The sequence below is a fragment of the Cydia pomonella genome, chromosome 16 (assembly GCF_033807575.1).
Source record: "Cydia pomonella isolate Wapato2018A chromosome 16, ilCydPomo1, whole genome shotgun sequence".
Taxonomy (NCBI): domain Eukaryota; kingdom Metazoa; phylum Arthropoda; class Insecta; order Lepidoptera; family Tortricidae; genus Cydia; species Cydia pomonella.
The window spans coordinates 20,129,759-20,153,973 of NC_084718.1; the positions used below are offsets into that span (position 1 = coordinate 20,129,759).

Below are 24,215 nucleotides of genomic sequence, written 5' to 3' on the forward strand. Positions count from 1 at the left end.
AACATGCGACAGTGCTATCTCATTTACTCCGATACAAATATAGACAGTGTGCGCGCTTTAGGTATTGACAGCCTCTTAAGAATTAGAAAAAATGTTGTAAGAAAAAATAGGAGCGGAAAACGAATAATTTCATACAAATATAAAAAAAACGAAAACGCTGTGGTTAATATGTACCAACATGAAATTACGTAAAAATATTTTCTACGATTGTGTTAATATCCAGAGAGGAAAATGGGGCTTGTATGGCGAAGCGTTAACTGGAAGAGATGCCTGTAAGGGATAAGTTCGCTTTTGTACTAATTACGTGTGTTTTTTGGTTCCTTTTTTGTACAATAAAGTGTTTTATTACTGTGCCCATTCCTAGTTGCCTTACTAAAACTCTTCTTCTTCCTCGCGTTGTCCCGGCATTTTGCCACGGCCCATGGGAGCCTGGGGTCCGCTTGACAACTAATCCCAAGATTTGGCGTAGGCATTAATTTTTACGAAAGCGACTGCCATCTGACCTTCCAACCCAGAGAGTAAACTAGGCCTTGTTGGGATTAGCCCGGTTTCCTCACGATGTGCGACTCCTTCACCGAAAAGCGACTGGTAAATAAATATGCCTTATTTAAACTGTCACTTTTGAATAAAATAGTAAAAGTAACTGAAGGTAACGTTACAAATCCTTAAAAAGCCGTTAAACAAAATCGAATACGAACAGCTGATCTTCCAATTTCAAACCCAAAAGAATTGAATGACAAATTTATTCATTTTTTTCCGTGCCACGGTTCTACCTGCCAAAATCATTATGTAACTATTGTAAAATGGCGTATTAAAGTACGGATACGTAAGCAGTTACGACTATTTGAAACTGATGATAATGACATTCACCTGATGTTTTTTCATGTTTGTGGGCGTACATAAAATGTAATTTCATCCTTACAGACATGTGAATAAAGGTAGTTTTGTAAAAAGTTGTTCGACAACGCATTAGAGGGCAATTTCATGGTTAACTGCGTTTAATACTATACAGTATATAAATTACATTCAGGATTATGAGAGATTAGATTAAACTAATTTGTGTGAAATATATGGATGATATAGTACCTATTTATTTTTGTTATGGGTGATATGCTGATATGTAATACATATATGTATATGTACTTATTTATTTTTGTAATGTTTATTATATATTTTTTGACGACCGGTCTGGCCTAGTGGGTAGTGACCCTGCCTATGAAGCCGATGGTCCAGGGTTCAAATCCTGGTAAGGGCATTTGTTCGTGTGATGAGCAATGGATATTTGTTCCTGAGTCATTTAAGTATTTACAAATATTTATATATTAAATATATCCTTGTCTAAGTACCCTCAACACAAGCCTTATTGAGCTTACTGTGGGACTTAGTCAATTTGTGTAATACGAGTAATGTCCCATAATATTTACTTATTTATTTCTATGTGTTATCTGCCGTGGCATCACTGAATGGTCTGAATCATTACGCTGAGTTGGGTCCATTTCGTGATGCATAGGGCCGATTTTAACAAGCTTTTATTTAACTTACCCTGTTAGTATTATACAGGATGATTCAGGAGACGTGAGCAGGATCAAGCCTGCATATTCAGTAAATTATCAGCAACTGTTTCGTACCAGTATTTGTGAGATTAACGTTAATTTAATTTTTACTGTTAAAAAAAAAAGAGTTTTGTTTTATTTACGATATTTATGGTCTCCCTCTTTGTTTTATCCATAATAAGTGACAAATTGAATGTCATCGAAGAGTGTGGTTACTTTTATAAAATCGTATCTCACTCAAGTGTGACATTTTATTTTCTTCATAATCAAAGTGCTGTCATAACGGTTAAAGAGGTATTATCTTTGTTAATTAAGTGTTGTAGGGTGTCCATGATTGTAGATAATCAAATTTGTCCTTAACAAAAAGTTAAATAACAGATAAAAAGCGTGATTGTTTTACTTAAATATGATGGTGAACGATTCATTAATTTTTACTGATTGTGTAGGCTTAGTCCTGCTCACGTCTCATGAATCACCCTGTATGTAGGTATGTATGTATGTTTGTGTGGGTCAAATCATGGAAGCTAAATTTGAATTTGACCCGCTTCTCAGTCTCTGATTCAGCTGAAATTTTGTATACATATGTAAGTCGGGTGACAATGCAATTTTATGGTACCATCGTGCTGACCTGATGATGGAGACAGGAGGTGGCCATGGGACATCTGTGATAAAACAATGCAACTTTAGTTGCCTGTGGAAAGAAAGTACAGTCAGCGATAAAAGCTTGTACCAAAAATTTAGTTTTTTCCAAAAAACTTATTCAGTTTAACCATTAAATTTAACTTTTCCGATAACTATTCCGACGAATTTAAAATCAATGGAATAAATCCTACTTTAGCTGGGAACCGAAAAATCGGCACTTTGTTTCTTTTCTACTTTTGTTATCAGTACCCCTAGTGTAAATTTTATCGACATCATAACGTGACGAACGCGTTTGCGTTAAGTCTCATTTTGTATAGGATTTTGAGTTTCCAAAACGTCCCGCTTGGCGCGCTCTTTCTAAATCCAATACAAAATGAGACTAAACGCAAACGCGTACGTCACGTTTCGAAATAGAATTTATTTACTGACTTGTTCGCTTCGTACCTACATGTTTTGTGATCGTTGCGAATAAATGTCTTTTATCTTTAAATACAGTCATAACATGATGCGATACATTAAGGTATTAAAACCTACGACATAGTTCATAGTTACGAATGATCGAAAATATATGAAAACAATCCTTCATAGTTGTGATCTTGTGGCTTTCGCTACTAGTAGAGAGATCTAATATATATTAATGGCATACTCGTACATACTCCACCGGCAACGGACGAACACCGAATTCGTTTTTTTTATAATTGTTTGTAATTAAGGCGGAATAAACCATTGCTATACAGTCCGCATTATAATTTCTACGTCCAGTAGGACCCTAACAATTACCACACACATGAAAAGTAAATAACAAAAAGTATGTTTAGCTACTACCCGAAAATCCCGAAATATTTATGCAGAAATCGAGCCATGAGGATCCACTTTGAGTTACGTACTAATCATAGGAAGGTTACGTGCGTGTGATTTTGTACCAATTTCGTTAAAGTCGTATTACCAGTACAGAATACGTTCACTTATTACCTTTTAAAATAAAGTTAAATGAACCCCTTGTTTTTGAAGCGTTTGCTATGATTTCTGGAGTTAACTGTTGATTTTGGAACACATATATGGAGGGCGTTAATAATGTACTTCTCCCTTTGGAAAAACAATCGAAATGTTATGCTATCGTACCGACGACGACGATGGTGTGACGACTGGTCTAGTGGGTAGTGACCCTGCCTATGAAGCTGATGGTCCTGGGTTCGAATCCCGTTGAGAGCATTTGTGTGAGCACAGCAGCACAACAGTTCCTGAGTCATGGATGTTTTCTATGTATATATCGTTGTCTGAGTAGGTACCTACCCACAATACAAGCCTTCTTGAGCTTACCGTGGAACCTAGTCAATCTGTAAGAATCCTATAATATTTATTTATTTACCTTTCATTATCGTGGCACTATTAGAGTAAGAACAATTTTGAACTCATTTCGAGCGCACCAATGCATATTTTTCATGTAATCTCCCACATCGGTAGAGCCACCACATTTTAAAAACAGTTTTCATATCTATTTGCAATTTAATACGTTCCATAAATACCTAAATCAAATAATCACACGAGACCACCATGGACTCCTTTGATACTGTTTACCCGACGCAGGAAACGTAAAGTTTAGTGTCAGTGGAACTCGTAAACTGTGTGTGGTTAGAAGCTAGTTAAATGACCATTTATAACTCTAAGGGAAAGACATAAGGTAAAAGGGAAGGAGGGTAAAGATTTTTATGAATTGACATGAATGTAATATGTTCTGCAATGGTATATTGTGTAATAAATAACTCTAGATCTATTATAGATGTTAGTACGCGCCGATCATTGCTCAGCAGCTAGTACAGTTGCCAACGGATATATCGGAGTTGCGGCTGAAGCGCTCAAATATCGCATTTTAGCGCCAATAGAGGCGTGTTCAGACGGTTGTAGCACCTTGGCCGCAACGATATACAGCGTGTCTCCCACCATGGAGCTTCAAAGCATAATGGGGCCAACGCAGAAATCGCGTTTTTTTTGGCTTCTCCATAGAATATCAAATATCAAACATTTATTCAGCAAATAGGCCACAGGGGCACTTTTACATGTCCATTTTTACAAACAATAAATTAAAAAAAAAAACAATTACAAATATCGAATCTATGAAATAATAAATACTTTATTAGAGATGTATACTGTCTCTAAATGTCAAATTACACAAAAAAAACTATGATAAAAAAATAAAACCATAAAATACTAAAATTCTTTAGAGAATACATCATCTGCCGGCCTAGCCAAGGTGACAAATCGTTATCGCTACGACAACGAAACGCTTTGTATCTCTATCACTCTTCCATATTAGTGCGACAGTGACAGTTGCGTTTCGATTGCGGCGCGAAAGCGATTTGTATGTTGGCTACGTGGCGTCAGCACTTGATCAACCAAAATGTATAAAAAAAGCATGATGTGTGACGTATTTTTCGCAATTTCGGAGTTGGTCCCATGAGTAAAAGTAGCTCAGTTTAGCGTATAGTATAACTCGGGCGAAAGGCATCCTTTCAGCCTCGGACTATTGGCGCTCTCACTGCGTTCGAGCTCCAAACTACCTCGGCAGAAATGCGTGCCTTTCATCCCTTGGGTAACAATCTGCTATTAAATCGAGGTGCTAAGCTAAAATAACGGCAAAAGGCAGGTGCTTACTGATTATACTCCCCACTCATATTTATGCCATTTGGCTATACGTTTTATAATAGCCATAAAAATTGTGTAAAAATGTTAAAGGTGTGGAATGACAGCTGTTAGTTACCGCTTTTTAAGCGGGCCGACAATTTTTGGGCGAAAATAAGCGTATATAAGACGTTCTTCTCACATTAACTAACATTTTTGTGAAATTCTTTGTTTTGCCCTGTTATATAACTTTTTGACGACCGGTTTGGCCTAGTGGGTAGTGACCCTGCCTACGAAGCTGATGGTCCCGGGTTCAAATCCTGGTAAGGGCATTTATTCGTGTGATGAGCATGGATATTTGTTCCTGAGTCATGGGTGTTTTCTATGTATTTAAGTATTTATATATTATATATATCGTTGTCTAAGTACCCTCAACACAAGCCTTATTGAGCTTACTGTGGGACTTAGTCAATTTGTGTAATAATGTCCTATAATATTTATTTATTTATTTATTTATAACGTGTGCGTTGGTCAAAAATCATGTGCCATTTGTGCCAAATAGAGCAGAATAACGATCACAAAAAAAAAGAAAAAAGATGTCTAAAACCTGTCTTTGACAGAAAATTAATAGTAATCATTTAATAACAGATAGACATAGTTATATAGTTTTAATGCTGATAACTGCATGTACAGTTAAAATACCCATGTGATCCATTTCGTATTTTAGTGACAATAGTATGGGGTCTCTAGCGACTTTCATGTTGTTGGTCACTGTGACAAGGTACGAAATGGGTCATAAATTAAATCTTTTGACTGTACCTCAATCTAGGTATAAACCTGAACCTCAATTTTATTCTAAAAATATCTTTCTTTTCTCGGTAACCTACATGACATATAAATGTACATCTGGTTTACCGCGATACAGGCCTAGCTTGGTGCTAGAAGTCCCCTCGTGTAATCTCTGAAAGTCAACCTAGTCATGCACCAACAGTTTTGTGTATACTTTATCTGTATTCTTTCTGTGCAAAAAATATTTTTGTATATGTATTTTGCCCTAGATCGCGCGGCCGCGGTAGGCCTAAAAAGCGCCCTGATAGCGGATATGAGAGAGAACAATCTCACATCTGAGGATGCCGAAGACCGGGCAAAGTGGAGAAGATTAAGTAGGAAAGCGGACCCTGGTACTAGGCCGGGAAAACGCTAGGTTGAAGTAGAAGAAGTATTTGTAAAATTCGGACTTAGGGCTTGTGTGCAAATCACGCGAGGTTTTTTCGGCTACTTTTTTGCCCCCCCTCCCCTTGGTGATATTTGGTGAGGTCCTTGGCTAACCCCCCCTCTAATAACCTCACGTGTATTTTTCATTCGACCTAATTTTAGGATAAATAGTATTGTATATAGCAAGCCCTGTTTATACTCGCTATTTTGAAGTGCCAAGTGAAGATTTATGTTTAACGAAAGCGAGAAAAAATATGTAGTAAGTACCTAGATATTTTATCTGAGTTTCGTTCACTATAAAAAAATAGACGTGAGGTCTGCTCCCTCCCCCAACGTGATCTGTCGTGATTTTTTCGTGACCAACACCCCCCCCCCCCCTCCCCCCCCTATCGAACCTCGCATAATTTGTGCACAAGCCCTTATCATACACAGAAAAGAGGTAAATAATACTTTTTATTTTGTCAGCAAAACTAAATTGTTTAAAGGTCGTAGTCGTTTTAATTTTCAATAGCAACAACATTTCACTTAAAATCCAATTAGTCATCATAAATCCGACTCAAACCTAAAAGTTTTACTTAACAAGATATAAACGAAAACAATTAATCGCTAGTCGCATAACTATGTTCAATAAACGCAGGTCCAGTTTCTGGATTCACAACTTGTGAATTCTCATTCAATTTATTAAGTTTGGCAAAAAATATGGCATCAGAAATAAGTTTTTGACAGATCACTAACTGTTCTCCCTTTAGATCCTTCATTTGATGTCCAATTGCTTTCCCATAAGTTATTTCCCAGGATTCGTTACGTGGGAAATTAGGGAGGAATCTTCTTCCTAATTCTGAAGGATGTGGCCGTTCTAGTAATCTGGCTAGTTTTCTTTTTCGAGCGCTTAGAGTGTGTTCATTTTTTGCGATTGTTTCGTCGTCAGATGTTTGTTGTACTTTTATGGAGTACGGTTCAATTTTTATGGTGGTTTCTTCGTTGTCTGATGACTGCTGTAAATAAAATGTATTGTTACGAAACTGTTCTTTATTATAATTTTAGTAAAGCAATACATTCGGGAAGAAAGCACAGCACTACGGATGGGAAATGTATGAAAAGATCCGCGGATCCGAATTATTTACACCACCAATTTTAACCTTTTGAACGCCACGCCTATCGTACGCGGCGTGTAATCGTGAACCTTGTCGGTACGCATGAAGGTTGATATTGGGCTGTAGCCGCGCGCGTCATATGACGTCTTTGGCGGTCAAAAGGTTAAAACAATAATTCAAGATTAAAAGTAATTATAATATCGAAGCGACTAATGCGTTCTCAAATAAACTTCAAACTTAAAAAAATACTTCAAAAATGTATTGTACTTATATATTCGTTGTAAATATCTATGTTTATTCTTTTCAGCGCTAAATTAAATTTACAGAGATTTTTGAGCATCTTGGCCAATGCGAATCTAATTTTATTTGCAAGGTACTTAAATAAAAAGCAGGAAAAGATAAACAATAGTACATTACGATACAAGTGCGAAAAATAGGAAATTCGAAACGAGTGGCGATAAATTAAAACTCGACCGAAGGGAGTGTTTTAAATCGACACGAGTAGTGAATTATCTATTCGCACATGTATCGTACAACGTTTTACAGTACATATGGCCCTTTAAATGTTCGACACAGTAACGTAATATGCTAATTTTCGCACTAGTGCGGTAAAGTAGCGCCATATGGCCTTTTTTTATTAATATTAATTTTATTTCATACATGTACTGTAAAATGTTGTACGATACATGTGCGAATAGGCAATTCACAACTCGTGTGTGAATTTCCTATTTTCGCACTCGTATCGTAATGTACTATTAACTTACATCATCTTCTAAAGGGTCCTGTAAACCATTCTCATCATCATTATCATTACTGCTTTGATTGTTCAGGAAAGTTAATGAATTGTAATACCACAAAGTTGGTACATACAATTTACCTCCTGCTCGTTGTGATGCTAGGACCTGAAACACAAATTATTTACTAACGCAACGGCTTATGTGAACGAATAACTCGCGAACGCGAAGCGGCGCGGGTGAATCAATCCTTTGATACCTATCGATATCGTTGCGAACGCGAATGCCTTGGGCCGCCGCGCCGCGCTTCGCGTCCGCGAGTTATTCGCTCACGTAAGCCGCTGCGTAATAAAGCGATTCTAGAGCAGAAAAAAACATGCTTACATTATAATTATCACTCTCCATAAAATTAGGGGGCCTAGCTAAGATGACAATCGTTGAGTAATTGAAAAGGACCTTGGGCAAAATTGGGCCAAAAACCAACAGAGTTGATAATTGGGTCATTAGATAGGTAGGTATTTCTGTTTATGGGCCGTATGCTTGTTTGCCACCGACGTGGTATAAAAAAAATTCTATGTATTTCATTTCGTTCTATGGGTACCAAGCGGAATTCCATTGCAGAACTGAGATTTTTATATTTTAGTCAAAATGTCATCACCCTTATTACCTAGGCAATAGAGTCCACCGCTAGGCGAGCGCGGCGAATGGTTTGCTGCGCTCGCAGCGGTGCGCGAACATCTACCCTGCAGCAATTAATTTATTTACTTAGACCGTATTGCCTAGGTAATAAGGGTGATGATAATTTGACTAAAATGCAAATATCTTAGTTATGCAATGGAATTCCGCTTGGTGCCCATAGAACGAAATGAAGTACATAGAAATACCTATCTAATGACCTATTTTTTTTATTATTATGGAGGATAGGCAGGCGTTTGACCACGATCACACCTGATAGTAAGTGATGATGCGGTCTACGGTGGAGCACGCTTACCTAACTCTCATTTCTGTTGGTTTTTGGCCCAGGCTCCATACAAAGTTACCCATGGTGCTTTAAATAATGTATGAATAGTCACGTGAATTTTCGTAGCATCTGTCATCCCAATACATTTTACTTTTTGTTTGGCGGGTGTTGATGTACGATTGCCATCTTGGCTAGGCCCCCAGGTAACTACTGCGAGTTTCTATACCTAAATGCCGGACACTTTCTGTTGCTTGTAAGGACAAGGAAAAACATAAACTTTCCTGTCCGTCAGCAGAAAGTGCCCGGCGACCGGATAGATGTAACAGGATTTTTTCCGGAACTGAAACCGAATGTTTGGTTTTGCTCTGGTCCCCCTGCCGTGGATCCGGGTATGTCCTTAAACTACGTCCAAAAGAGAGGTACTTATGGGCACTGTGAATGTCATCTCGCTTGTGTGGTAGGGCACAACACAGCGGATGTCATTCCAGATCTAGAGCAGAGCCCAACTGGGGAAGTACCTCCACCTTACAGAAAACCGCAGCCAAATAACACTAGACCCTACTCAGTGTTGTGTTCCTGCCGGTAAGGTTGCCAGATCTCAAAGGGGGTGCCGGGTGTTAGGGTCGGCAACGCGCATGTAAGACCTCTGGAGTTGCAGGCGTCCATAAGCTACGGTAACCGTTTACCGTCAGGCGGGCCATATGCTTGTTTGCCACCGACATTGTATAAAAAAAGTGGCGGCCGACACCTTCGGCCGATATATCATTTTTATAACGGAACCAGCCGAAACTGAAACTCCCGTCGGGCACTAATTGGTAATAATAATCCCTTATAATGTAGGTAGTAGGTACAGTCGAGGAAATTGATTCTTTAGCAGTTAACGTGTCTCGTTACAATGGACAGCTCTTACCATAAGTATGTACAGCCAAATTTACTTGAACCGCAAGTTGCTAAAGAATCAATTTCCGCGACCGTACATAATAAGTTTCGAAACTCTTTGGTCCACATGTTACTGAAGTCTAAACACAATAATTATTTACTAATAAATAGCAAAATACAGTAATGTGCACCCATACCTTTTTGTGTTCCTTTAAGTAATTCGAGCGTAAATTATCAATTTTCTTCTTTAACATATTCATAGTACATTCTTCATCCCAATTGCGATAAATTCTTAGCATCGCTTTGTACCCTCTTTCCCTTACTGCTTTATTAAAATATTCTTCATGCTCCTTCTTCCAGAGAAACGGCAGTTTTCTATACTTCTCTATTACAGCTCTTATAATTTCTTGTTCCATTTTGGACTTCTCCGCCTTGATTGACATGACTGGATACTGTGGGTAAATCAAGATGGCGGCCTCAAACACGGACGCGTTAAAACAAAATGGCCGCCGAGCGCAAGAAACACGGACCCTACGTCCGCTCTTCGCGCTGGTTGCGCGCGTACTGACCCCCTCAACCCCTCACCGCTTTCATGTCCCGAGCACACACGATCCGTTGAACGGAGAGCGTCGACTCGGTAGAAGGCGTCCGACCGGCGCGACGGTAAATGTAAGTTTAAACCTTATCGCAATGCACAAAGGTTGATATTGGGCTAACGCCGCGCGCGTCGAAGTCTGTGACGATTAAAGCACAGCGCTGAATACGTCTACTCTACAACGGACGGCGGTGGAAAGTGTCCGACGGAACGGAATGGCTGCCAGCGTAATAGGGTCAACGGTCCTGTGCGCCGGATACGGCGCGTCGATAACGGCATAGATTACCTCCTACAGACTTCGCGTTTTTAAACATTAGCAAGATATGCTTAAGTAGATTTTTTTAATATGTAATATTGTATCGCAAGCTACACCACTTTTACATGTAGTTTTATAATAAACCTTGGAATCGCCACGGTACAATTTAATTAAACAGTATTTATAAGTAATTTTAAAGTAATCGTTGAATTAAAGTAATTAAAAAAAATAGTAGTGCTATTATTATTAATGCTACTTTGAAAGTTTAGTTTCAATTAAATCTTTTTTGATTTGTCAATAGCTCAATTTTTTTTCTCTTTTGTATTTACTTGAGCATAAGTTTGTGAACTGAACAGAAATAAGACGTTGTACTCTTATACAACATCAGTAGGTACGGTATGGCGAATATCTATTGGCACGCGATTCGTCCCATAACGCTCCATCTAGTGCTATGTAATCTGTGGTTACTTCGCAAAACAAGTGGAAGGAATGATAAGTCGAGAAGTGATATTGTTTACGAAATAACAATATTATATTAAAGTAACATTGTCTCAAAATCCGGTAAAATAAGGTTGGTTTATTAGTTTTAAATAGATTCGATTTTGCACCTGTTATTTTTAAATGATGGTGGTTGAAGCGCTGGTGGCCTAGCGGTAAGAGCGTTCGACTTGCAATCCGGAGGTCGCGGGTTCTAACCCCGGCTCGTTACAATGAGTTTTTCGGAACTTATGTACGAAATATAATTTGATATTTACCAGTCGCTTTTCGGTGAAGGAAAACATCGTGAGGAAACCGGAGTAATCCTAACTATGCCTAGTTTACCCACTGGGTTGGAAGGTCAGTCGCTTTCGTAAAAACTACCTAGTGCCTACGCCAAACCTTGGGATTAGTTGTCAAGCGGACTCTAGGTTCCCATGAGCCTTCGCAAAACGACGGGACAACGCGAAGAAGATGTTTAAATGATTGTGTAAAATAATAAAGCTAGTAAGACCAAGCTAAGTTGGCAACGATTTTTATAGTCCAGCAGTGGCAGCATGGTTCCATTTTTAATATTTTTATCACTTATCACTATGCCTGTCACTTTCGCGCTTACATACTTGTTAGAACGTGACAGGCATGGTGACAAATGATAAATAGCCGACCATGCCCAACGACATTGCCCAACAGCCTGTGCAAGTGTTAAGTAAACGTCATAATTTCATAAAATTTTGACGTTTAAAACATAAAACTTGTACCCAACAGCCTGTGCAAGTGTTAAGTAAACGTCATAATTTCATAAAATTTTGACGTTTAAAACATAAAACTTGTACTGTATGGGCTGTCGAAATAGCTGCCAACTTATCTTGGTCTGACTCTAACTATATTAAATGTTCAATATGGTGGATCATTTTTGATTTTGTCAGTAAAACACAATTATTCACAAATAACAATTTTAATTTTCAATATAGAATGCTTGGAATAGTCACAAATGACGACAAAAAGGGAAGGCCTATCACAACAGCAGTCACAACGACCTACTTATATAAAAAAAAAAAATTATGCTTACAATATAATGAACTTAAATTCTAGCCACTTCCGTCACGAACAATGCGAAAAAAAAATAACAAAACAAAAATATTAATCGTCAGACGCAAAACTGTTATCCAGATATTGTGGTTCCGTGTCAGGAGTGTCAGGATTCACAACTTGTGAATTTTCATTTAATTTACTAAGTCTGGCAAAAAATATGGCATCCGATATAAGTTTCTGACAGATCACCAACTGATCTCCTTTTAGATCCTTCAATTGATGGCCGACGGATTTCCCGTATGTAATTTCCCAGGGTTCAGAACGTTGCATTGGGAGGAATTTTCGTGCTATGTCTGATGGATGAGATCTTCGGTCCATCATTGGTCTTTCCAGTTTTCTTTTTCGGGTGATAGGTTCTGTCTTTACGACTGTTTCCTCGTTGTCCGATGTTTGCTGTAAATAGATATAAGTTATTTATTAAAAGGGCGTTAAGAATATGAATTGAATTAAGTTTTTAGTTATAAACTATTTAGCTAGGTTTCATATTTAAGAAGAGAAATGTTATCATAAAGGAGTGTACAGGTTTTTAAAGGGTCGGCAACGCGCATGCAATACCTCTGGTGTAGCAGGCGTCCATAGGCTACGGTGACTGCTTACCATAAGGCGCGCCGTCGGGCCGTTGGTTTGCCACCGACGTGGTATAAAAAAAAATCACACAGAAAGCTAAAAAAATCTCGCATTGTTTTAATTTTTTAAGTGATAAGTACATCACTAGTAGATAGAGATACCAACCGGTATCCACAAATTAATTATTAAAAAAAAGCCTTATCAACTACTTACACAATTTATTTTAACTGAATATTATGTATCCTTTTTTATACTTATTTTAATTGGTTTGTAAATTTAAAATGATATGTTTATGTGTTTTACAAGCTTTTATTTACTTTCACCTGACCGTTGTCTGTTTGTAATCAAATCTTGCAAGATAAATTTGATCCACTTCCCGGTTTCCGATTGAGCTGAAAATTTGCATACATATGTAAGTCGGGTGACAATGCAATATTATGGTACCATCGAGCTGATCTGATGATGGAGACAAGAGGTGGACATAGGAACTCTGTGATAAAACAACGCAACCTAATTGTGTTTGGGGTTTTTAGAATTTGCTCGATGAGTATTAGTTGCCTGTGGAAAGAAAAGTACAGTCAGCGATAGAAGCTTGTACCAAAAATGAAACTTTTGCCAAAAACTTATTAAACTAAAAGTTGATAGGAAATCTATTTAACAAATTAATTATAATGTTAAAATTACTGAATCGTCACCAGCATATGGATTTTTTATATACCACGTCGGTGGCTACCAAGCATACGGCCGGCCTGATGGTAAGCAGTCACCGTAGCCTATGGACGCCTGCAACACCAGAGGTATTATATGCGCGTTGCCGACCCTTTAAAAACTTAAATCTGTTTGTAACAGATCAGTTTACAGAATTTTGACCCTTGGGGACTTTATACATTGAGGATAATTTAGTTTTGACAGTTAGAGATGTTTACACCTCTAAATGGTTTTAGATTTTTTTTTGGATCTGTCTGTTTTTTTTTTGCGTTTCGACATTTAGAGACTTTATACATCTCAACCAATGATTTTTCTGGTTGAAGCATTTATTTTTTTGTTTTTGGTCCATAACCTGTTAATCAGAATACACATCTGTGTTGAGATATTTTTGAGCACCTTATTGTTCTCTCTGGATCTCATGACAATTTCGACAACTACTCAAAAAACAGCGGTGTCACGCACACGAATTCGAACCAATCGTATAGGTAAAAAACTTAAGTAAGTCACCTGTTGTATGTAGTTGTGACGTGTTCGAATAGACAATACATGTTTAAAAGACACACACAAACAAAACAAATGACCTATACAGTCTAACGCCATAACGCGATTGGTTGATGAGTGCGTATCACGCGCACGATTGGTAGCAACTAGTTGCGTTAGACCGCACGAATCCGTAAGTGACACCGATGAACTAATACCAATCTTAGTGCCCATCCGTAGACATATGTCAATGGTAAAAGACAAAATAGATATAATATTTGACTTAAGTACCTCGTTTTGTTCATTTTCTAAAGGATCTTGCGAATCTTGCTCGTCCACATTAGCCCCTCTTTTGTTCAGGAATGTCAGTAAATTGTAATACCACAGATTTGGCACATACAATCTTTTCCCCGCTTTTTGTGATGCTATAACCTGAAACAAATTATTTATTAATGTTTTATACATAAAAAAAAAAACAAATTCATTATAACTGAATTGTGAATGTTGGTCTCCAATTCTCCATAAACGTATGTATACTTACAAAAAAAACATTGATTACATATTGATTATGACATTTGTGTGTAATATCACGCTGCAATCTTGATGTAGTAATTTTGCTGACTGCACTACAGCAGAAAATGTCAAAAAGGTAATTTTATCCAGACATTTATATTAAATTTGACGTTTCCTGCAGTAATGTCGTCGGCAGTATTACCTACTGAAGCAGTTTTACACTGCGATATTATTGTCAACTGCATTGCCTCCGCAAGTATAAATCGACATTGATGCTCGGATTTTTGATATTTGCGGCACCGATCAAAAACCAAATCATACCTTTTTCTTTTCCTTAAAATAATTCGAGCGTAAATTCTCTATTTTCTTTTTTAGAGCTTGCATAGTACAATCTTCATCCCAATCGTGATACATCTCTAGCAACACTTTGTATCCTTCTTCTCTGGCTGCTTTATTCAGATAATCTTCATCATCCCTCTTCCAGAGAAATGGCATACTTCTATACGTTTCTAATACTGCTCTTATTACTTCATGTTCCGTTGCCTTCGCCATGACTTCGAATCAATGCACAAACACTTAAAAAGGCTGCTCAAGTCGGACGCGTGAAAACAAGATGGCAGAGCGCAAAAACACAAAGTCCACGTCCGCTCTGCGCGCTGGTTGCGCGAGTACTGACGTGTTTATTACATCTACACGGTCGCCGGGCACTAGTAATAGGGAGGCGGGCGCCTACAAAAAGAGCCCGACCGTGTAGATGTGATAAACGCTTGACTCCTTTTTACCGATTTTCGCTCCCGAGCGATTATTATTATTACACGAACTGCGAGCCAATTCGAACATAGATTTTAACATAAGTAAACATAATGCAATTTTGTTATGATTGGGCCGTGTGTTCCGCTTTTGCTCGTAGTTTTCGTGCAGCGCGAGTGAGAAGTGAGACACATGGGCGAATAGAGTACAAAATGACAGTTCATGTCATCCACGTGTTAGATTATATTTGAAAATTAGATTTGAATCTAACCTGATAACATGACAATACGAGGTACGCGTCTTCGTGAATAACACGATGTATATGCAGGTACGTACGAATTGGCCTTATAAAAAGTTAACTTGCTCAAAACACCGGCTAGTTTAGCCACACCGTCAGTGTTTATAAGAAACGTCGTAAGCGACGCGTTCTAAATAGCTCTTACGTCGTACCTATTCCGTTCCGACATCAGTCGGCAGAACGGTCGGATAGCGATATCAAACAGCGATAACCACCGAGGCAGTGTGAGAATAGCAAAAGTGAACTTAAACTGTATACTTCGTGTTAACTGTTATATGGATAATTTTACATAAAAAATACTTACAGTACCTAAATTAAATTTATACACCTGTATAGACGTTATATAATCAATTAATCAACAATATATTTCAAAAGTGACAAGTAAAATATGTCAACAACTATTTCTATCTAGGTAACGGCTATGATGAGGTCGCGAAGGTTGGTCATGGTCTATGAATGACACTTGCCATTTAAAAAAAAAAACACTCGATTTCAATTAAAAAAATCACCAGGAGGGCGATTTTCGAATTTCGAGCGCTCGATTTCGTTTCGTCTCTCGAAAATCTGTAGAAAACGGCGAAATGATATTTTTGAAGTAGGAGCGATAGAAATTGGGTCCCGTGGAATTTACCACTCGTTTTTAATAATATAATAATATAATAGTAATTTAATAATATAATAGTAGAATTGAAATGCCCAGTAGTGGAGATATTATTAAAGGGACAACACGTAATCGAGCGAACGAAATTGAAAAACCGCCCCACTGACATTAGACTGCGTGATATATTTATAACAACGGTTTTGAGCCCAGTCTGTGTAAGTGTTACGTAAACGTCATAATTTCATAAATGTTTGACGTTTAAAATAACACTGGCACTGTCTGGGATATCAAAATCGCTGCCAACTTATTTTGATTTCACTACTTCTACGTTTGTTTTTTTTTCGAATTTTTAATTAAGTATTATGACTATGAGAATCAGTATAACATTTAACAATTTGTATGAAACCTGTTTTACGCTCCTAATTATTACAAAAGTCAAATAAAAAACCGGACACGTCAAAAATATTAATGGTCTAATAGGTAACAATTCTAAAAGTGTAATAATCAGTTTATAAATTAACTAAGTATGGCGTTATTTAGAGACACACTACAAGTCTCAATTCAATAACTAATATTAATGGTTGTCTTAATGTGTCAGTTTGACGTATAATTCTGTAAGAAAGGAATACAAGATAATTTAAAAATTATATTGAAAATAATTTACGTACCTATTTTTAAATAAATATTAAATTTAAACAAATAAATGTAGCAATGAAGTGAAACGTCAAAAAAAAATTTAATAAATTGAGGCTTGTAAAGTTGTATAGGGAGCGTGCATGAACTGTAGGAGGCAGCACAGGAGCCGTCAGATTTTTGGCGCGAGGCGTAAATGTGATGTTTTTTGTTCCGATGTAGTCCACAAGATGGCAGAACCTACTATGCATAAGAAAATACGTGACGTGTACATGTGCATGTTTATGGTTCCGATTCAGGCCACAAGATGGCAGACCCTCCAACGCGCACGGTCCCTATACGCATATAGGTACCTATATTTTTATTATAATACTTATACAACCTTCATCAAATGCATGATGTACTCATATCAAACAACAAAACGTCTGCAAAAGATGATACATAAATACGAGTATAGCGCCACCCGCACGCCTCTGCGCTGAATCTTATTCTTTGAACGTCGTTGCGTGCGATCGACCTGAGAGGGGTAGTGCGGGGGCAGAGCGCTTAGCTCCGCTCCGAGGCCCCGAACGCTCAAGTCAAGGCCATTGGGCCGAAAATCGTCACCAACTTTTACCAAGTTCCAAGTTTTAGACTTTTTGATGTCTGTGTACTTATCCTAGCTAACAGTACAAAATTTCAACTTTCTAGGACTACAGGAAGTACCCTGAGAATTATGATCATCAATGAGTGAGTGACGAAATCGGGGTCTTTTAGATATCAATAAAATCTAAAGTATAAGAGCTATGCAATTGATATTTTATACGTTTACTAAGTCCGCTATCGATATCATATCCCTAGAATTTCGTTTATCTGGTATAATCCAAACCCAAGTTTATGAGGGGTTGAATATAATATATAAAACGACGAAGCGCTTCGAGAATAGGTGCTGGGTAGTGCCCTTGCACTTCGCTTGGCTCGTCGGGGGCACCCTCGTGCCCTATCTGCTTTGTAGCCGTGCCCCAAGGTACAATAAAATTAGAACGAGTAGAATTTTTACATCAAATATTCTTTATTCATACATAACAATAAAATATTGTGTTCTAGATAGCTTAAAATTAAAAATAAAACATTACATATAATGAAGAAATTAAAGCTTGATTAGTGATCCCAAGATGATGATATATATAATACTTAAGTAGTTTTAGGGTTCCGTACCCAGAGGGTAAAACGGGACCCTATTCCGTCTGTCTCCAGGCTGTATCTCATGAACCGTGATAACAACAAAGAACAAACACTTGTTGCCGCTATTACAACAAATACTAAAAAATACGGAACCCTCGGTAGGCGAGTCCGACTCGCACTTGTCCGGTTTTTTTTTTAATTGGAGCATAACCTTGATTGCATATTAGTGGCTTTTGGGCGGCGGTTTCGTAAGACCCTTAGTCGTGAGAACTTTACCAGTTTGTTTACAGTATACACAAATCATTTACATTTAATGACATGTAACAGAAATACGTAAAAATGCAATCATTAGAGTCTGCCTGTAGACCTAACGATCACGATATTGCGAGAACCTCCCGCGGCGTCGTCGGATAAACAGCTGTGAAAATCGATTAACTACGCTATGACGAAGCATTGTAACTACACAGTGTGGCAGAAAATAGTTGCAATCCTTCGACCCTTCCTTAATACATACACTCGTGTATTGTATATTTATTGGTATATGAGGTATTGTTGTTATTTATATCACATTATTACACAAATTGACTAAGTCCCATAGTAAGCTCAATAAGGCTTGTGTTGAGAGTACTTAGACAACGATATATAATATATAAATATTTATAAATACTTAAATACATAGAAAACACCCATGACTCAGGAACAAATATCCATGCTCATCACACGAATACATGCCCTTACCAGGATTTGAACCCGGGACCATCAGCTTCGTAGGCAGGGTCACTGCCCACTAGGCCAGACAGGTCGTCAAAATATGATATATCTTTTGTAAACTGTAAAATTATCTGAGATACTTTACACAGGAACTTTACGATCAGCCTGATTTAACGAGCGGCCGCCTACACACTTTTGCTGCTGCTTCTTTGTAAGTATCAAAAACGGAAACAAGCCACCTTATCAACTGCCTAGTTAAATTGGTGGCTATGCCCTTCGTTTGATGTGGTTCTGGTCGGTTTGCAGATTAGGGTTCCGTGGAATGAACGGCATCGCTAATTTGAGCTTGTTATTGTAAATGCTTACCGTGTCTAACGCTTAGCTAAAGTCCGTGAGCCCTCCGTAGACAGAAAAACTTAGGGCATACCACGGGAAATCGTTTGTGCGCTCTCGTATATTTGCCTCTTGCATATTGTGTGTAAAAATATTTCACTTTAGTATACATCTACACCTATCTCATCCAGATAATAAGAAGCTTTTCTTTAAGACGATGATTCTTGCAGTGTACTAATGGTCCATCATTTGGACTTTGTTTGCGCCAATTTATTATTTATTAAAATACAGTTCTATTCTTAACATATAATCGTAGCCCTGCAAAACTCAACATTGAGTTTGACTGTGGGGTCGTCGGTCTCTAATAATGTAACTGAAATAACTTATGGTAGGAAATTAATTACTACAATACTGTAATGTTTTTTAGATTTAAATTTAGTCTTATTATTTTCATGTCTTATAGCTTCAGGCAAACTGTTAAGTATGGAATTACTAAGGGGGCGTCCATTAATCGCGTCATACGTTTTTGGCTTGTTTTAGACCCCCCCCCCCTCCCCCATGGTGATCTTTGGTGATATTTTCAGGACCCCCCCCCCCCATCCAATATGACGTGTATTTTTTTCGATAACTAAAGAACAGTTTTCTAACAAATGAACCTAACTATTATTTTTATTTTATTGACTATAATACAGTATAGCACAGATGAAAAAAAAAAATACACGTGATACGTGTCCATACCCCCCCGTCCCCTGTGGTGATCATTGGTGATTTTTTGCTGACCCCCTCCCCCCCCCCTATACAATATGACGCGATTAATGGACGCCCCCTAAGGGTTCTATCCCCGTAGTAGTTATACATTCTAGGAACGGATAGGTTCCCTGAAGTAGCCTTTTTAATGTAATCATGATTAACTGGTGTTAAGAAATCCGCTGAATGTGAAACGATGACTGTCAATAACCAATTTTTATATTAAACATCAGTTTTTGAAAACTGACAACATTTTGCCATAAACAAGAGCCAAAGAGCTGCTTAAGTTTAATATTTCATTAATATTTGTATGTTTGAAAATTAATGCCGCCATACATCCCATGACTGGAGCAAAAAACCATAGTTTTAATTGGTTAATAATATTGAAACCAATTGCAGTAGCTTTCATTAAATACATAGAAAGCATAGAGGACGAATTGGACGTACAACTTTTAAAGCATAAACCGGTAGAAACTTTACAGATGTTAGTGAAATATCAAAAATACTAATTTTTTTCTCTTAAGGATTGATTGGTGCCGTTACTTTAACTCAGTTTACCCTAGTATGTTAAAACTGTTATTATATTGCACGCAACTGCATCAATCTAAGATCGAAGTCCTAGTAACAATGATACCTACTGAGCGATACGTCGTTCGTTAAATAGCGAACGTAACGCGACTCGCGAGCATCCAACCCGGCATAATCGATGTTCACAGCTGTTAGCCGGCCGCGCCGCGGGAGGTTCTGTTGCGGTGTCGGAGCAGAAGGGTTGCGGATAGTGGTTATAATTTTGTTGACGTCATTAGATGTTCGTGTGAGAAGCCACAAATCCAGAAATGATTTAAATATAACTTACTACTGCACTTAATAATGAACCTCCAGGTCTGTGATTCTTAAGTATGTTAAGTACTCTACATTGTACTTCAAATCCATTTGTATATGTGACTGTTTGTGTTCTAAATAATAATAAAATGTATATACCTAGAAATAAATAAATAATTATATATAGGACATTATTACACAAATTGACTAAGTCCCACAGTAAGCTCAATAAGGCTTGTGTTGAGGGTACTTAGACAACGATATATATAATATATAAATATTTATAAATACTTAAATACATAGAAAACACCCATGACTCAGGAACAAATATCCATGCTCATCACACGAATAAATGCTCTTACCAGGATTTGAACCCGGGACCATCAGCTTCGTTGGCAGGGTCACTACCCACTAGGCCAAACCGGTCGTCAAATTTCTTATAGACATTTGGGTATATGTATTTAACATAACATGAACATTTTTTTAGGGTTCCGTACCACAAGGGTCTGTCTGTCTATCTGTCTGTCACCAGGCTATATCTCATAAACCGTGATAGCTAGACAGTTGAAATTTTCACAGATGATGTATTTCTGTTGCCGCTATAATAACAAATACTAAAAACAGAATAAAATAAATATTTAAGGGGCCTCCCATACAACAAACATATTATTTGCCGTTTTTATAAATAATGGTACGGAACCCTTCGCGCGTGAGTCCGACTCGCACTTGGCCGGTTTTTAGTCAACAATATCATCTTTGATAGGTATAAGCTTTTATCGCTGACTGTACTTTTCTTTCTATAGGCAAGTAATACTCATCAGACAATTGTAACAAACCCAAACACAATGAGGTTGCGTTGTTTCATCACAGAGTTCCTATGATGGCCACCCTCTGTGTCCATCATCAGATCAGCTCGACGGTACCATGACATTGCATGTCATTGTCACCCAACTTACATATGTATGTGAAGTTTCTGCTCGACCGAATAATAAGAAGTGGGTCCATGGTCTAATTTAGCTTTAAAATTTTGACTCGAACACATACATACATAGCAGTCATACATACAGACATTGCAAGTTAAATAAAAGCTTGTAAAAGCAACAGAAGATTAACGCTCGATCTTCTTTATCTCCGTTGTTCACTTGTGTAACCCCCACAGCCACCGATGTCGTAAACTTGCTTAATCTCAAACCAAAGCTATAAAATAAAAACCCCACCATCCCGCACTACACATTGGGTGAATTCCGGATACGCACCCCATTAAAAAAAACCGGCCAAGTGCGAGTTCGTTTTACGGTTTTACTCACGCAACGAGGGTTCGGCATTTTCCATAGTTAGTTAAAAAAAAAATTAAAAAAATGATACTGTTAGCGTTGTTCATAACTATTCCTTTCAAATTGAAGTGTCAAACAACAGTGAAGACAAATTCGTGAATCTTTCTGATATCTTATTTTGAGATATTTGCTGCGCCTAGTTTGGGACCAACGGATATTAATTTAAAGGGTTTATGTAAAATTAATTATCTGTAAGCATCAATTTGTAAACATACCGATTCTTTTAAATAAACGATTTGTATTAAATAAATTGTTATGAAATTATGCGACCGCAGTAGGGCATATCTCCGGGTTTTACCCAACATTTCACCCCACCCCAGTAATTGTGTCCACATTAAACGAACACTTTCGCATAACATCTTTACGGCGTTCACACGTATCACCAGTTTTACGACGCATATAAAAAACGTCATACAATTTACATACAAAACATAGGAAAGGTTCCCCTCGATGGTTAAAAATGGCTGCCGTGTTAAAGTTATAGCTAAAAGTCACATTCGAATCAATAAAGGTGGCTGCATGCATGCGCCTCGCGCCTGCGCTAAAATGTTTGAGTTGCGCACGCACACGTCACGCAAGCGATGTGCCGTCTCTCATAAGGATCTGTATATTACAACGCGCACGCGTAGAAGACACGCACCCGTTGTCACGTTGCACAGTCTCTAGACTGCAGCAGCGCTAATTTCTGTTGCAACGTAATGGTACCTTTCTGATTTACACTACACCAGCATTACTCAGTAAATTGTTTATTTATAATTAAAAATTATACTTGCCTCACGGCATTAAGTTCATTTTTGTACATTAAGTTTTTCTTTTGTGCAATAAGGTTTAAATAAATAAAAAAACATCAATTTTTACAAGCTTAACTTCTAATCTTAAAAAAAGATGCCATTGCTGCCGCAAATGCGTAATATCCGTACAGTTTTTTTACATTTGCAGCAACAATACCGTCGGTAGTAATGTCGTGCTGCAATACTGCTGCAGTAATACAGCCGAATGCATCGTTGCAGGAAACATTGAAACGGTTCTTTTATCGAGAAATGTGTATTAAGAGTAAAGGGAGCTGAGCTCCTTTTCTGATTTGGGAATTTTTGGTAAATATATCCGTCGCGCTAACAAGAGCGGCTCCTAAAATTAGTGCGATAAGGACAACTGCAGCTTAGGCGAAAGTTCTCAAAAATCGAGGCTTCGTACACGTTTCCTCGTCCAAAACTTAACCAATCGTAACAAAATTTGAAATCTAAATGATAATAACATTATCTGAGTCGGACTGTTTTGTTTTTTTTTGCTAGGTGTTGTCAGTTTTGAATATCACGCTTGTCTTTACGGCCTAGTCAATTGTGCCGTTCTAGGTAATGTTTAAAGAGCTCTAGTGTTAATTAAACGAAAATATCAAAAAAAGCAAAACAGTCCGACACAGATATTAAGAATATTAATCTGTGTTAAAAGAAACATTGCTCTAGGGTCAAAAGCCATGGAGAAAAGACCACACCACTTGCCTCTTTAATATGCGGCAGTAATGCAGCTGACAGCAGTGCCGCAAATCTGCTGCAGTAATGCTGGTGTAGTCCGAACTCGAACAGTACCTTTACGGTCCCACGTCGATTAAAAATGGTCGCTGTCACATTGCCAAATGATTGTTGGTAGTTAATGGATACGTCAATATTTTGCCTCGTGAAAGGAAGTTATTAATTGGCTGCGATTTGTATTATGGTTATTTTAGGACGATAACTGCTTATGGGTATTGTGTATGGGGATGTGAGACGTTGGAACCCTCATTGTGTTGGGATCGATTCCCGGTCGGGTCAATGTGTGTTAACAATTCACTTGATCTTATTAGGACGGGACGGGTCTGTGGTATAATAGCTGTATATAGCTACGGTAACATATAAGTGTTTACATAAGTATGTCATTAGAAGACTATTTGACTCAAAAGTGCAAGTAGTAAAGTGAGACCAAGATAAGTTGGCAGCGATTTTGACAGCCCAGACAGTGCAAGACCCTATAGGTATTTAATTACTCTAGCATATAAATGAAGGAACTATTATTTCTATAATTTCCGTTGTGTGTTTATGCGCAATTTTAACTTTTGTGGATCTCTTTTACTTTAATATATTTTACCTTTTATCTTTTACTTAAATGATATCCAGAAAATTCATACATTCATCCGGATTTGATTCCAGTTCTATCAGTTTTATTTATTTCTTTATTATTCGATTAAGACAACAAATGGTTAAATCGACTAGTTTAGTAGTTAATAACAAACATAGAGCATGGTCACTAATTAGACTAAAACTCTTTACAATACAATACAAATCCTCTTTATTGCACAACCTCAGAACAAATGTACATGGAAACACATAATAATACATGAAGATAGAGGTAAACAATAGGCGGTCTTATCGCTACAGAGCGATCTCTACTTACTGACACAGCC

The 24,215-nt window shown here is 37.7% G+C and overlaps 1 protein-coding gene across 1 annotated transcript; it reads right to left on the bottom strand.

Moving 5' to 3' along the window:
• Window positions 1-6,479: 6,479 nt before the first annotated feature.
• Window positions 6,480-15,087, bottom strand: LOC133526603 (uncharacterized). Its single transcript, XM_061863293.1, has 6 exons — window positions 14,707-15,087; window positions 14,164-14,304; window positions 12,168-12,510; window positions 9,895-10,277; window positions 7,888-8,025; window positions 6,480-7,024 (listed from the first exon to the last, which is right to left on the bottom strand). Exons 1-6 carry the CDS (start codon window positions 14,935-14,937, stop codon window positions 6,629-6,631), a joined length of 1,632 nt encoding a protein of 543 aa, XP_061719277.1. The 5' UTR covers window positions 14,938-15,087; the 3' UTR covers window positions 6,480-6,628.
• Between the last annotated feature and the right edge of the window lie 9,128 nt (window positions 15,088-24,215).